The 16,986-nt window shown below is 35.1% G+C and overlaps 1 protein-coding gene across 1 annotated transcript in view; it reads right to left on the bottom strand.

Annotated features, from left to right (window-relative positions):
* Positions 1 to 13,414: 13,414 nt before the first annotated feature.
* The window catches only part of LOC150097811 (N-acetylated-alpha-linked acidic dipeptidase 2-like), a 309,838-nt gene continuing 306,266 nt past the window's right edge, over positions 13,415 to 16,986 (bottom strand). The window contains exon 17 of the mRNA XM_090406796.1: positions 13,415 to 15,268. Within this exon, the coding sequence (XP_090262922.1) occupies positions 15,115 to 15,268 (154 nt within the window). The 3' untranslated portion in view covers positions 13,415 to 15,114. The remainder of the gene's footprint in view (positions 15,269 to 16,986) is intronic.

The following is a 16,986-nucleotide window of genomic DNA, read 5'->3' as shown; positions in this document are numbered from 1 at the left end:
GGTGGGGGGGGGGGGGGGTGGGGGGGGGGGGGGGTGGGGGGGGGGGGGGGTGGAATAACGATTTCACATTCATGCATGATTCTGAATGACAAAAAAGTCAAGGTTCTTGACTAGCCTAGAAATTCACTGGATCTCAACCCCATCGAGAACCTTTGGGAACTGATGAAGCAGGAAATTTCCAACAAATGCCAATTAATAGAATGTTTGATTGATGTGTGGCACAGGAATTAATCAATAAAATTAAACTGCGCCAAATGGATAGAAATTATCTCCAAAAGAATCGAAGCAGTAATTACAGCAAAACGTGGCGTTATCAAATATTGACCTCAATTATTTCTGTATACATTGTTCTTTAATTTTATAAGCATACCTTACTTCTTTTTAAGTATATCATTAGAGGACTAATTTTAATAAAAACAATTTGATGTAACCCGAAACTCACAAAATACCTTTATTGCATTGTGGCTCTAATAATTTGATCACCTACTGTATATATAAAGAAAATAAAATATTGTTGGAGATATGTATCCAGATTGCTATCCACGTCCCCCCCCCCCCCCCAAAGAAAGACCATTGTAAGTTCGATTCTATTTTGCCAACTAGAGGAACTTTTTCTAAACCTTTATTCGGCAGGTTACCAAGTTATTTTATCTTCACATATGCAAGAAGGAATTTTTCATCCCAAAACTCAAGAAAATCGACTAGAAGTCTCCCTTTAGGCCATCTTGAGCCAGATATCTGTGATCAATTAAGATTATTTTAACTGCCCACTATTTCTCAAAAATAAGACTAAACTACCTCGCTTACTAATGAAAGGCATTATCTGATTTACATAATTACGCACACTTGCAAAAGTTAGTGAATTGGCACGTTAATCACCTTTAACCGTTTCATTCATAATAGGTGAAACAAAAACTCGGTAATGAAAACAGCTGGCGTTTTATTACTATTTTAATCTTCGAGCATGTTTAGCAAAATAAATAATCGGCAAAAATCCAATATATATTTATTACATCCAAATTATCTATGAACAACTGTTTCATGTTGAAAGTTGGGGTGTACTGTCCTAAACTCAAAAAAATAAATATCTGCAAAGCAGTTTAACTTTGACATCTCAAGAGTGAACGATATGCTTATCCGAAATTGGGCCTTCTAAGAAAAGGAAAGAATCACTTGATTTGCGCTTTTTACTCGTAGACGCCATAGTGATGGAAGGGTGAACCCACCAAAAAAAAGGATCCAAAATGGCCGTGACAGTTATTATCCACTGAATATGTCTCACACTAATGAAAAGTCTGGCAATATAAAACTACAATAGGCTGACACGACGAACCTGCGTGCGCTTATACACGAATATCACACTGTTCACAACTAACTGACTGTGGATGAGATCCTCTTGTATTTATATGAAAATAACGAAGTATCGAGAACCTTTGAGATGTATCTGGAAGGCACTGGAACGAACTACTGCTTCAGCCATCTACCTGAGGCGTTAGTACTTAAGTACCCGCTTTGGCGCTGGTAGATGACTGAAGAAGCATGTCTATTTTAATATAAATATATATTTTTATAGGATTTTATGTAAAGTATCAAATGCACAGCGTTCCTTGTGAATCTGGAAAGCATCTTACAATTCTAAATATCGCAGTATAGCTTAGTGGCTTCATTGAAATTTTTTATTTAATCGCGTTTTAATGTTAGTTATTTTTTCAAAATGGCCGGGGGGCCACTGCAAAGAGCTCCGCGAGCATGCGTTGAAAACCCCTGGTCTATATAGCATGCCTATTCCCACTGTCATGGCTAGTAGCTGTAAGAGTTGGTATAGGTTCAGTGTTGGTCAGCCACATATACAACATGTGACTTATAAGAAAATGGCATAATCTAATAGTGGAAGTGTAACAATGTGAGTGTTTATGAGTTAACGCAAGTCCCATCTTGGCCACTGCAACGTAATACTGCATTCATGCGTGACGCGCAGGCACCAAATCGTCCGCAGACCGCTCAGATCTTGGTGCTGTGCTAAGAAGAGCAGCAATTTCCTTTTCATAGCCATTGCTATGCTAAGAAACATCCCATAACTAGTGAGGATAAGAAAAAGTCATTTTGTCTCTTTATAAGACTTGGACTATCATGAACAGGTATAACCTCCTGGTTTTCGAGATAATGCAGAAAGAGCGGGGAGGTTCTTCAAAGAATTAAAGATGTGCATTGTGTGGATTACAAGAATAGATTGAGAATGTGTGATCTGCAGATAGCAAACAGGAGAAAGGGGGACGATAACCTCTCATACTGATAGATGATTTCTTTTTTCATTTTATAGAATGGAGAGGACATAATCGGAAGTTGAAAATGAATGCAAGGTAGCCATAGACATTTCCTATAGACCAACATTTTCCTGAGAAATTTCCAGTTCAATCTTCTTGTGTTCAACTTCTTTTACGCTGTATACTCAAATATTCAGAATTATTGTGTATTTGAGTGTACAGGTTGATAATTGATGGAAATTTTTTTTCAAAATACGCAGAGCACATATGTCTTAATACTTTCTTCATATTTTCAATCGGATATGAAATTTTCTCCTGCTTAGATCATTCTGATGACATCATTGTCAATACGTAATTGATAAGATTTTCTTGTTTTCTGTGCATTTTTTCTTCACATGAATTTATGCAATATTTATATTTGTGAGCCAGTGTAGCTCAGCGGAAGTGGCGTTTGCACTCCACAGTGCTTGACCACAGGAATGAAGAACTAGGAACATTTTCTAGGTCTTTTTTTCGACCGGTTCCCGAGTTAGTCGATCTCTGGCACGGGCAAGCGGGTTTTTTCACCCGGAAACTCGGTTTTTTAATCCCATAAACTCAAGAAAATCAGCCGTCAAACCCACACTATTTTTGGACCTTGAAAATATTGTGTTAAGGACCACGAGATGGCGGCACTTGTTAGCCGTCTCTTCACTGCATGGCGATTAACTTAGATAGCTGCCAGTGGAGATTGAATTGCCCACTGAGTCTCTAAATAGGGCTATATATATATAAACTGTCTACTCCCTATACAGGAATAAAAGGCATTACTATATGCCGACAGCTGTGAGACCCTTTGACACTTCTGCGCATGTCAGAAGGAGGAGAATCCATTCCAATAATAAGGTAATTAATCCATCTTGTGGGATGAGTTGTTTATTATTACACGCCAGAAAATTAACTTTTCTTTTATGAACATTGTAGTTTTTTTAAGTGGTAATAATTTTGCTTGTATAACAGTTGGAAAAGTTTATGTATAAAGCACGTGATTTCGCGTGTTGGTGACCAATTTGTACATCCATTCTTTCTTCCCTTCAGCTTGACAATTCTTGGCAATCTACCAGACCTGGTTCTATGAACTGTGGGCGTACAAGAGACGCTTTTATATACATATATATTGGTGATAGAATGGTAGGTTTATTCCTGACCAATAGTTATTTTATTGGAGACCTCCAGGGAGTTGACAGGTAATAATTGCAGGGCCAAGGAGGCCTGCATACCATGTCTAGATACTTCAAAATTATAAATCAAGCTAGCAAACTGTTAAATAAAATATTCTCCTACCTTGACAAATATACCTTCATAATGATAAAATCGGAAAATATGTGTACTATGGGTTTTATAGACCGAAAATTGGCAAAATATCAGATATTTGTTGATGTGCCTGCGATCTTTGGATGAGTACTAAAATAAAAACACAATTCATCTTTTATCGTATGTTTATGCCATAAAAGTTACTTCTGAATATTTCATTTTTATCTCTTATTTAATGCATATCCATTCACAGTGTGAATGGATAAAGAACTTTTGTGGGTGGGTGCCACATAAAATAAAATTACTCCTTTACTTCTTTTGTTATCTATTGCAGCCATTCTCAAAGTCCTTGCTCCAGGAGAAAGTTGTGTATTAAAAATACTACTTCAAAAAGTTTTTACATCTCATCTTCCTCTTACCTTGTGGTGTCAAGGGTTTATTAATCATCGGACCTCAAACCGTTCACAGGATAAGGTAGTCAAGCCCTACACCCTGGTGTATCCTATGTCTGTAGTGTTGAGTTCTCAAGGCCAGTTTGCGGGATGAAAAACCCTAGGATAAACTGGGGAAAAACCCTTCTGTCCACGTCCAAGACCGGCTAACTTGGCTTTGGAAGATTCTTCAGCTCCTCACGTCTCTGACGGGAATCGAAATAAATAAATATACAATTACAGCCACTAGGCTAACCGCACAGACTAGTTTTTACATAATTTGTTTAATTTCAATATGCATATTTTTCACATGCTGTATATCTTCAGCTAACTGGCATATGTTTACTGGGGTCTGAAAGGAAGCGGTACCATTCTTCACATTATATTTAATATAATTTGTACTTTTTTTAATACAAAATTCCTTGAATAACCAATTAAATACTTTACAAGCATCTCACTTTTTTGGTATAATCCATAACATATATTCCTAACCTAATTTTATGCTCAACTTAATTTTCCACTGAAAACTATTTAAGATTGTATATATTATGCCAACTACTCCAGTTTTGTATTTAGGGACAGCCTATGAAAGCATGCTGGTAAAATATGACCTAATCAGTAAAGGATGGGTATAGGGGACTAGGAAGTTTCTATAGTCAACAACTAGATGCAAGCTTATACGGGTGTTTCTTCTGTTTGATCTAGCAGTACGGATGCAAATGAATTACCACAGAAAGAAAGAAAAAGAGATTAATCTATCCAATTTTCGTATGTCTTAAAGGCAGTTTCTTTCATAACATGATCTATACAGCTGATGAACAGTAACAGCAAAGAAGTGTGCCTTACATCTGATTTCATATCAAACTATCTTTCTTGGACCCTTCATTTCCAACTTCTTGGTTTGAATTTCAACCCAAGGAACAAAGCATGAGGCCAGAATTTTGTCTGCACTTCATGCCTGCCTATTTTGAACTGAAGGATAAAGTTCTGCAATGTCTTTGCAACTGTAATACAGAGCCATTCAATTACCCTATCTTTCCAAAACTTCAGTACACATTACTGTTATAAATCTTTGGGTTTCAATGTTAGTAAGAACAGTTTTCACAGCTCCCACCTACCTGGATCGTTTTCCAATCTGCACGTTTTTCTTCAATTCAAAAACGTTTACTAGCCTAATTTCATCTGCTATGAAGTAAGGAAATACCTCTGTAATTCTCTCCAGTGGCGCACCCAGGGAGGGGGCCAAGGGGCCCTGGCCACCTCCAAAAGAAAAAGGAAAGAAAACACTAGAAAATTAAAAAAAAATCTTTTCCTAACTAAAATTCATTTTTTTATTTATGTTGTGTCGTGTCTTCTATTTCTACTTATGAATTAGTGGTCACATAAGGTGGGAATACCCTATAGCTCTCGGGAATCACTGCTGCTGTGAACACAAGGCGAATGCAGCAGTGTTTGGAGGACTGAGCGCTACGTCGTTTGCCTGGTCAGGCTAGAGGAGATCACGGTTATCATGTATTGGTGATCACTGCAGATGCTCAGTCATAGGTCGTATGCAATGCGTAGTGTGTATTCTCAAATCATCTACTCAACTCGGCCTCCCCCCCCCATCAAGATTAAATCACGAATGCTTGGCCCCCCTCCAAGATTAAATCCTGAGTGCACCACTGATTCTCTCACATCATCCAGTCATCCTGAATTTGAGAACTCTTGTGTAGTGAGGTTGAGTGCAGTATGTTCAAACTGCTATGTGCAAGCATATCTGGTTGATCATCTGCTCTAGCTGGATTTCATATTTCTAATTTTCTTTTTCCAACACTAAAATTTTTCAAAGTAGAAAATTTTTCTGTACATTTGGATCCTTATTTTATGTTACTTTTATCATCTTTCAGTTGCTTCCAGAGTTAAATGATCAAAGTTAGAAGAGGAAAATAGGATTTTTGATCATAGAACTTGGGTTTGTAAGACTTCAACTCAAAAATCTTCCTTATAATTCATTATTTCCAGTATATACAGTTTGTGTGTGTATGGCATAAAACTGCCGCTATCTTGTCTTCTTCTGTGTGTATATATACACACAGAAGACAAGATAGCGGCAGTTTTATGCCATACTCTCTTCTGATGGCTTGATTTCACCAACAGCTTTGAGCTCAACTAGCAATGATATCTAAGGTACATGCCCACTAATTTCCCAAAGGATGATTAGAGATTCTTATCATCTGTGGGTCCTCTGTCACTTGTAAGCTCTAGAACATTTTACTACTGTAATTAAATTTTATTCTATACTCTTCCTCTGCTTTTATGTAACATTCAGCTTTTTTCTTACATTTTTTCTAAAAGATTTCTTCTTTCCCAGGATCTATTCAATTAGTGTCCTCCATAAAGTTCTTCCTTTGCTGATATGCTTCTCTAGCTGCATTAATGTTTTCTACAGATCATGTTAGTTCATTTGGTTTCTATTTAGTTAATTTCCCTTTCTTTTCTGATATTTGTGTATCTACCATTTGATGTTAAAATTCTTTTGAAAAAAAAAAGTAAATTCAACCTTGATTTTGTTCTAAATGGCAATCACAAATTTCCATCATCATCATCATCATCATCATCAAATTCCTCTCATGTACCCTCAAGGGGTGTACAGGATATGACAGTACTACATGAAAAAAATTACATCATTACTAACTTCCTATCTACAATTTTCCTCCAAATCAGTCTGTTACTTGTCAAGACTCCAACATTATCAGATCTTATATTTCTATCGTCTAAGGCACTTTGTACCGTATCAATCCACCTATATCTTGGTCTTCCTCTGGGTCGTTTTCCTGCCAACCTGGCAGAGAACACTTGTTTTGCTAATCTTTCCTCTCCCATTCTATTTAAGTGACCATACCATCTGAGATTAGCTCTGCTAACGCATTCCTGGATGCTGACAATGTCAAGTTCTTTCCTAATATCCTCATTTTTAATATGATATTGCCATTGATGCCATCTGTTCACGCCTCTAATCTTTCTCAGGACTCTCATATCTGCGGTCTCTAGTCTTTGGTCAAGTGTTTTACTTCTGACCCAGCTCTCAGATCCATAAGTTAAAATTGGTTTGAACACAGTCTTGTATACAGCTAATTTAGTGTTCTGACTAATTTCTTTCTTATTCCATATGAATTTATTCAATTGACTTCCCACTATACCAGCTTTGCTGATTCTGTTGTCTATTTCTATATTTAGTTTACCATCTTCAGTAAAAATTGTGCCTAAGTAGCTGAAATGTTTTACATGTTTCACAAATTTCCAACCTATTTCAAATCTCATGTGAAATCTTATATCTCAGACTACTCTGAAACCCCTCAAATAATTACATAAATGTAATTTTTATGAATATTTCCTTATGTTGCAACCCTGTATTTGTATGAATTCTGTCCTGAATGTCCAATGATACTTTCCACTATCATTACCGTTCCTTTTTTCTCAAAATAACTTGTGAACTTTACGTTTATGATTCCTTTCCTGTTTTTAGATATTCAGTAGTAATCAGCTTGCCTTTTATTTATTCCCCTCCCTCTTAAATCAAATCATTTCTCTACTGTTTTCTATTGTCAGTAAGATTGAAATTTCATTTTCTAATTTTTTTTCCTGTTGAACACTGGACATGAATGTGCCAACATTCATGTCCAGTGTTGAATACTACATATTCACTATTGCCTGAAAATATCTTATTTAGAAGTATCTCATTCATTTTAGTATTTTTATGAAATACTAATTATGTCAACATGGCGTGATTTCTGAATCTACCTTTTTCTCAGAGATCTTTTAATAGCTTTTTAACTATTCACCTTGCTTCCCTGACTAAGAGAGTGGAGTGAGGTTCAACTGGATAAATCATGTTTAGGACAAGGTAACATTATGTCAGAATATATTCTTCAAACTATATGGTGAATCAATTTAATTATCTAACTATTGACAATAAACAACAGCACAATTTTTTATGAAAGTAGCAAATGAAATGTGGGAACATAACAGAATAAGTAAATATGATGCTGAATGAGAAATCAACCCAAAACTAAACAGCATACATCCATGTGATGAAATAAAAATGAGTGAAATAAATAACTCTGAATGATTGAAAATAAGTGTTATGAAATAAGGTTGCAGAACTATACTGAACAAATATATTAAAAAAAAATAACATTAATGTGTAAGTGACAAAACTGTTAGAAACAAAAACAAGAGTAAGAGCTGTTAAAATCAGTGTGCTAATTATGTCTTTTAATCAGTGGTGTAGCTAGAGCTTTTGCTGCTCCTCTCAATACACACCAAAAAAAAAATTACAGAAAGTCAAAACGACATATAGGGAAATAAATTAAAACACTGTTTATTTTTTAAGTAAAACTTTAATTTCAACATTCTAAAATGTTATTTTTCTTGCTTTTAGCAAAATCGATGACATTAGTGAAGTCTATTTCATAGTAATGTCGGTAATTAATCAAATTTTATTTAGAAAAACTCCTCTCACAATTAGCAAGACTTATAGCAATTGTGAGGAAAATTTGCAGTGGTATTACAATATTTGGAACTGAGTTCTCGAGACTGTATTTTAGAATTAACTGCAAAAGTTCAAAAAGGTTCAAAGTGGCGCCTGGGGCAGACCGCCCTCCTCCAGCTATGCCTCTGCTTTTAATTGTGCCTTGCCTGATCACTGCAAGTGTCGTCTGGCTAGTATACCTGTTTTGAGATTTGAAAAAAATTTCCAAAAATAAGATCATTCTGAAAAAAAGCTGATTAGAACTAACTAGGAAATATTCTTAGAGCAGCTTTATTAAGATGTTCATCAGAAAATGCTTAAATCAGAAGAAAAAAATACATTTACATGTATAATCTCTGAAGTTGAACAGTATTACTGATTATTATTATTCCTGATACCTCCAAGTAGTCTGAAGACTCATCGCGGGAGGACACAACTGTCTGTACTAATGAAATTTAAGTTGTAGAGAATAGTTTTCCAAATAACAAAAATATATTAGCTGTGTACCGTACGAGTTAGATAATTCTCGTAGAAAGGCTTAGATGTTGGTTATACATGCTTATTAAACAACTTAAGGAATTTAAAACGTACAAAGGATATAAATTAAATTAAACTTTAATCTATATTTCCAATAATAATAAATTTAGTTTAATCCTTTATCCAAGTGTGAGCAAACAAAGTTTGTGCCTGAAAGTATCTTCAGGAGTGGGGTAAGGTGGTACAACACCAGGCAACTCGTTGCAAAGGTGGAGCAAGCTAACATCATTCCTATCTCCCATCTCTGCGGATATGTATAATGTTATGCATTAAGAGAAGGGGCACTACCCAGACAGGTCTCGACCTTTATTGAGGTCTCTTTACTGGAAGCCAGGCCCAGAGGTGGAGATACCAAGGCAGAAGCAATGGTGAGGTCATCTTTACCTATAGGAATTGCCAAAAGGTGTGCCACCTTATTATTAAATTACTATGGATTTAGAGAAAGATGTTGAAAGTGAGAGCAAACTTTATCCAAGTATGAGCAAAAAGGATTAAATTAAATTTATTATAGTCTAACCAAGTGCAAAATAAACTTTCAATATATTTCCAATATTTCGGCAACGTCACGTTGCCATCTTCACAGGAACTTAAAATAAAGACACATGCACACAGACACTACACACAGTAAATGAGGATGAAGCAGGAAGCTATTGTTTCTCCTAAAAGTCCTGATGGTGCCCCCTAGTGAGCTATGTAGGTATTCTTGGCTGTTGGGCTGAAGATCTTCTGATGTAGGTCTCCCTCAACTTTGAGGCAGTCTCATGCAACCAAATTTGTTGAGGTTTGGCATGTTTTCTTAGGGCTGAGGCTGATTCCATGAATAGCCTTTCAAATTTGAATTTACTAAGGTGTTTTACCGTGGCTTTCTTCCACTGTATTCTGTGGCGGGCATCCAGAGCATGGTCTGCAAGACCAGAGTGGCTGTACTGGTGAAACCAGATGTAGTTCTTGTGTTCGGATATTCGCTGTCCTGCCTGTTTGGCCAAAGTAGGACAGCTTACAGCTGCAAGGGACCTGGTATACACCAGGTAGGTTTATGGGAAGTGGTTGGTCTTTAGTGGAGCAGATAAATTATGCCAATTTTCTATATGGTCTGTAACACGAGGTCAAGTCATGTTTTTTTAAAATTTTAGTAATTTTTTCTGGGGTGCCACGGATGTAGGAAATAGAGGAATGGTGATGGATTTAGAGTAATCCTTATTGTGAAGGGGGAGTAGGGGTTGTGGTTTACTGGTTTCAATATTTTTTCGATTTTTTTTTTTTTTTTTTTTGTGTGTGTGTGTGTGGGGAGGGGGTAGCCATTGGCTGAGGATGTGGTTTAGTTATATGGTTAGGGCATTGTCATTTGAACAGATAAGTTTAGCCCTGTTATGTAGTGTCTTAATAACTCCATATTGTTGTGAGGGGGGAAGGATTGTTGGTGAATGTATCTGCCTGTATGGGTGGGCTTTCTATAAACTGAGAAAACCAAGGTTCCATCAGGCTGGCGGGTGACAAGTGCGTCTAAGAAAGGGAGGCTGTTGTTTTTCTCTTTTTCCAGGGTGAACTTGATTCTGGGGTGTTGGTTGTTTAAGTGTGTTAGGAAGGAGAGGAGTGTATCAGAGCCATGTGGCCAAATAGTGAAGCCATATGGTTGGTTTTTGTGGGGCAGAGTTTAAGGCTTTCTCTTCAAAAGTCTCCAAAAAGAAGTTGGCCAAGGGTGGGGAGAGTGGTTACCCCATGGCTGTCGGAGAAACAATAACTTCCTGCTTCGTCCTCATTTATTGTGTGTAGTGCCTGCATGCACGTGTCTTTAAGTTCCTGTGAAGATGGCAACGTGATGTTGCCAAAATATTGGAAATATAAAGTTTAATTTAATTTATATCCATTGTATGTTGTAAATTCCTTAAATTATTTAATAAGCATATATGAGAGAATTTCAAAAATGAATTATGAACAGTTGGCAAACTTTGAAAATTTGATAAAAATTATAAACCTGTTTTAAATTTTTCCTCTAAGGGATTTCTTTTGGAAATCAAGAGTTTGTTCCTAACCCTAATTGGAAGAGGTGAATGAAATATTGAAAATTCAGTGGTTGATTTTTTTGAGTTACAGGATTAAAAACATGAGTTTTTAATCCTGGCCAAGGGTGGGGAGAACTACTTATCCATGCTAAGATTGACCAACTCAGAAAATGGTTAAAAAAACTCCGAAAGTCACTAAAATTGTGCCATAAATAATAAATAAATAAATAAAAAACCTAATGATTTTTTGTCTCTGAAGGAAGAAACTTTTCAGCCTTAGGGCAATAACTTTAGGAATTTGGTGGGAAATTGAGTACTAACCTTAGCCATCACCAGTGATGGCAGCATCAAATGTCACCTCTGTTTTGTTTTGTTTTTTAATATTGTTACTATCATATCTTTTATTAACCATTAATGTATTAAAATTTTTCACCAAAAAACACAGAGGTGATCAAATACAGACAGCTTTGGTCCACACCAATCAAGTGATGACTAACATATCTACTTTTATTTCAGCTGTTAGCTATGATAATTAGCCACTGCAGAACATGAAACTAGTACATAATGTCAGTGGCTAATTATCATATTTTTTTCTATAAAAAGAACTAGTTCAAGAACAAACAGCATCATAAGTATGTACAGGGAAGCAGTAAATGGAAAGTAACTGCATTTCATCACAGTATGCATTTGTTATAGCTTAATTAAATATATCAATTCCTCTGCAGATTCGTAAGCTCTGTGGTGAGATACTCTGATTTCAACAATAATCTGAATTTGTTCTGAATGCTTTCTGCATGTGTATCTTGAAATTTTGGAGATATGTTACACTTTCATGTGCCAGCTGATAGATTATAACCATATCAAAAGCTTAAAAAATTAACAGAAAATAAATAAAAGTATCTCTTAAAATATAACAATAATCTGTTCTCTTATGAAATCTCTGATCTTTGACATATGTTTTTAGTCATGGCTTGTTTACATGATTAAAAGGATTTGCACAAATTACAAATCCTTTTAAAATGCAAAATTTATTTTATGAAAAAAAAAAAAAAAAAAAAAAAAAATTTATCCCAAATATTACAGTGCCACAATGGTATAACATTTAATATCAATGACATCAAAATGTATCATTGAAGTTTTTTTTGTATGTGTGTGCGTAAAAATGAATACTTGTTCTTTATCATATGAATTCTTCCCACACTTAGTTTTTTCCCCCTCTTTTCTATCTAGTAAAATACAAATTACAAGCAAACACTTATAAAAATAATATTTTTATAGCTCTTTTGCCTATTTTGTTTAGGAGTATTTCTTTTTTTATGATGTCATTGGCTTTTTACTCAATTTTTAGCATTACTGATGTTTTAAAGATATAGATACATGAAGGAATAATTTTGGACATAACTTTGTAGGACGTTCCTGGTTGTAATCTTATTGAGTGGCATCTGGCGATATTACGAAAGTATGACTGAAAGGAAGGGGGGGGGGGGTTGAAAATGTGAGAGAATTGTAAGTCAGACACAAGGTATGTGAAATTTAAAAATCCATGGGTTTTTAAATGTTTAAGGGTGGGCAGCGAATTCTTTGGGAAGAAGGGGAAAGGAGAAGGATAGCATACGATGAAAACAAGATTAGGGGTGGGAGTAATGGGGTGTGAGCTGTTTCAACTGTGTGTCATCTTTGGCGCTCTTGGGAAAAGTGGAGGATATGGCATGCCAGCTTGATGTTTTTGTCTATATGATACTTTATATTTCTTCATTTTAAAATATGAAATCAGATGTTTAAATTTTAACTACTTACACGTACCAGCCACTGAATTAGGAACTTTTATTTAATACCATGTTGGACCTCTTTTGGTAAATGCCAATACCAATCCTCTACTTAGTTCAGTGAAACATGGGAAGTTCTGTATGTCTGTACAAGCCTTCTTAGATGATGGTGATCTCGTTTCTAACACTCTCTCTCTCTTAGGACCACAGTTATGCCTCTTAGGTATGCAATGTGGGTTCTTTTTTCACTGATTAAACACATGTGATCTCACCTTATGAGAAATTCGTAAGTCCTGCTGATCTTATTGTGATCAACACTACTGACGATTAGTAGTGTTGATCACAATAAGATCAGCAGGACTGACTGATTTCTCAAAAGGTGAGATCACACGTGTCACATACTGACAGTAGCATTCTTAAGTAGTTGCCTAGATGCGTGGTGACTCATGTGACCAAGTATTTTGCATATACGCTGCATAAGTGATGTTTACATACATCTGCATAAAGTTTTTAATTCAATGGCTGGTATGTGAACATTAAGCATTGTTTTTCAATGTGTGTGTGTGTTTAGCAGGTATAGTAAAGAATTATGCAATACAACAAATCGTTAAGATTTTAAACATTTAATCACACAAAGAAGCTCAATTATAACTAGATAAAACAGATTCCAAAAACAGTCCAGTGCATTATGTGCATTCTTGAGTAGTTGCAAGTTGCAAAAATATAAGGTTTGCAATATCATCAAGTCCATGTACAATAAACTACTATATAAAAATAGACTTCATATCCAAAACTGTGCTCATGTAACTGCAATATCATTCATGCCATAGTCCATTGTGTACTATAGTAAAATGTGCATCAAGGACACACTGCCTTGAAAGATTCATTTATATATATATATATATATCACTTCCTGATAAGTTTATGAATGAAGATAACAAATAAACAGATGACAAAATGTATAATTTCTTCAGGAATGCTAACCAGAATCATACTGCAGAATTTTAAAGAACTGTGCACCTTCCTTTATATGATACCATTTGAAAATATATGACATAACCTTGAAAGCAAAGGTATATCCAAACCTGAACTGTTGCTAACACATATCAAAGATTGTCAGATCTTTCTTAATTTCATTTTCTCCTGCATCTTGGTATCAGTCATAGATGTTTACTTTTTCAGAGTTTCTCACACATGACGTACTTGTGCTACTGCAAGCAAAATAAGTTAAAATTTCACCTTGAATAATATCAAAGTACAGCAGATCAAAATGGCTACGAACTATACTAAAGTGATATAAAGGAAAAAGACGAAAGAAAGAAAAGTGCATGATGATGATAAATGCCAGCAAACCGACTGGAATGAAAGACTGCTACAAATCACAGCTGAATAATACATACTGATGTCTATTAACTTCATCTTGAAGTTATATTTGTATAACTTGATAAGCTATCTCATTTAGGTTATTACCTAACTGCCAATAAACCATTTCCTGAACTCCAGGAAACTATTTACTTTAGTGCTTGCTTCCTTCCTTCCTCACTGACTAGTTGAGCAAAGCAAGTTACTTTAAGCATTCACATTTTTCTCAATGGAATGAATTCCTGTTATACAGAAAATGTAATACGGAGTTTAATATCAGTGAAACTGTAGGGTATTTTTGCTATAGCCTAGTGGTTCTTAAACAACTGCCATAAAAGCATGGTGAATGCAGTTTGAAAAAGGACAATGCCTAGTGGCTTGTATATCCAGTAAGGATTATGGTCCATTTCATATAAAGTTGCTACAACACATACAACAGACTGATAAACACTGCTGTTGTCTATTTTAATGTGAACAGTAGAAACACCATTTAACACACACACACACTCCCCCCCATGTGGCAACTTGATAAATTTGTTGACAAGTTGTGTGTTCCAGAATCTCAATGAATAACTATTTTAATGGTGGTAATTTTAAAAATTTCTAATCCTAAATCACAGATTTTGTCTTCCTGGTAACCCCCTGAGAAATAATAATCTTTGAAGTTTTTGAACAGAACAAGTTCAACAGAATTGCTGACTGCTAAAAAAGCAAGCAATGATTCATAAATTATAAAAAATGCAAATGAAGTTTCTAAATGACACATAACAAATAATGTATAATAAAAAAAAATGAGTATAAACTTATAAAAAAAATAGCAAATGCACAACTCATGTTTTGATATTTCTTGTATCATTTTCACAAAGAAGTAAAAACAATGGCACAGGTAAACATGATGCATGAAAGACATCTTCGACTTGTAATAAAAGTTCCTCTTGCAACTTTTTACACGACATCACTGAGAGTCCTTGTAGCTGCTTGTAACATAAGTAGTAGTTTTGAGTAATGCTCTTTCGTCATATTTCGAGATCCATAGTCTTCAATTCCAAATAAAACAGCAGTTCTTTCTTGATCATAAACAAATCTTCCTGTTGCTGGACTACAAGAAGGAAAGGATAGGAAAGCAATTATTCAAGAACTGTTCATTAAGACACAAATTTAACAATAGGTCATCACTATTATCATCACATACAGAGATTTCACAATGCCTCAAACTACTGTCTTCAATAATTTTTATCTCTGCCTAGATCAGTTAAGGATTCAAAAGTTAATATGCTATATGTATGTTTTAAATAATAATATTTGTTTATAATTTATTGACGTCGACTGCATCATTTGTTATATTCTACGTCTATTATCAACTTTGTATTTCTATCAACCACGCCTTTGTTATTCCTTTACACGTGCACCTTAGGCTAAACTAACTAACTTCCACTTTGCTCAGTCATTACAATAATCTGCTTAAGACAGACTTCCCTAACAATCTCTTTATGTTCCCCATGCTAGTGAATGATCTTTGTTAATAGTCTATCCACGATAAACAGGTTGCCAACTCTCACACTATGAAATTAGAAAAAATTATTTGTTTATCGACTACACCATTCTAATTTGTAAATATGGCTTGAGAATTATAGTATAGAATATAGGCAAGATCAAATTTAACTTGCACGATCTCTTATAGCTAGTTGTGGTGATTTTTAATCAAACAAGCTTAAGGTTCATTAATTTTATGGAGACAATAGATTAGCAATGCATTGGCGATAGATCAGGCAAGATAGTTACACAAACAAAATATTTTATTTTGATGCTAGCATGAAACTACAAATCATAATGTAAGAGGGGAAAAAATTTCTTTCTCAACCTAATTATATACACATTAAGTGCAACAATTAACTTTCTCTTGCATAACACTTGCTTAACCCTTCATATTGTTAACTCATCTAAATTTGACATACAGTTATTCCTTATGTACTAACTTAGTTAATCTTCATTCATTACCCTTTAATATAACTATTCACTTAACTAGTTATCAACAATTTCCCTTAAGCACTATCATTAGAAGTTTATTTTTCACTTGGTTAGACTATAATAAATTTAGTTTAATCCTTTATCGAAGTGTATGCAAACAAAGTTTGCACCTGAAGATACTTCAGGACTGAGGCAACTCATAGCAAAGGTGGACCAAGCTCTCATCACTCCTTGTCTTAATATCTCCCTTAATGCAAAGCACATCTCCTTGTGGATATGTATAATGCTATGCATTAAGGAAAGAGCCACTACCCAGACCGGTTAGTGGACCGATGTCAGAAGCTTCGAAACTCAGGAAGGAGAGCAATAGAGTGACCTGTTTGGGTCTTCCAAATCCTCTATTGTTTACATCCCTTTATGCTGATTTTTTGAGCCCTCTCAGTCCCTTTAAATATCTTGTCTCATTCTATGCCACTATGTAATTGTTGCCAGGATCACCCGCAGGCACAGTGACGTCACAACAGAAGGCTCCATGTGAGACACTAAGTCATGGGTGCATATTCTTATGTTCACAATATCTTGTGAACGTTTGTTTATGCACAGTCATCATTATAATCTCCATTAATCCTCTTTCCTTCGTTTTACATACAACTTAATAAAGCTTATTTTTGTGCACTTTTACAGTAAGGTTTAACATTCATACAATTTCTACCTAATATTAAAACCTCTGTAAAATCGAACTCAAAAATTAAATAATTTAATTTCTTGTGAGAGATTTTACATGTGTATGGTGTGTGTTGCATGTGTAACATACATACACAGTCAATTTAAAACAGACTTGATAAGAAT

This window comes from Typopeltis vanoorti, chromosome 17 (genome assembly GCF_054136105.1).
Source record: "Typopeltis vanoorti isolate ZY-2024b chromosome 17, IOZ_Tvanoo_1.0, whole genome shotgun sequence".
Taxonomy (NCBI): Eukaryota; Metazoa; Arthropoda; class Arachnida; order Uropygi; family Thelyphonidae; genus Typopeltis; species Typopeltis vanoorti.
Note: the sequence above shows the minus strand (reverse complement) of the source record. Positions and strands in the feature narration are given on the sequence as shown.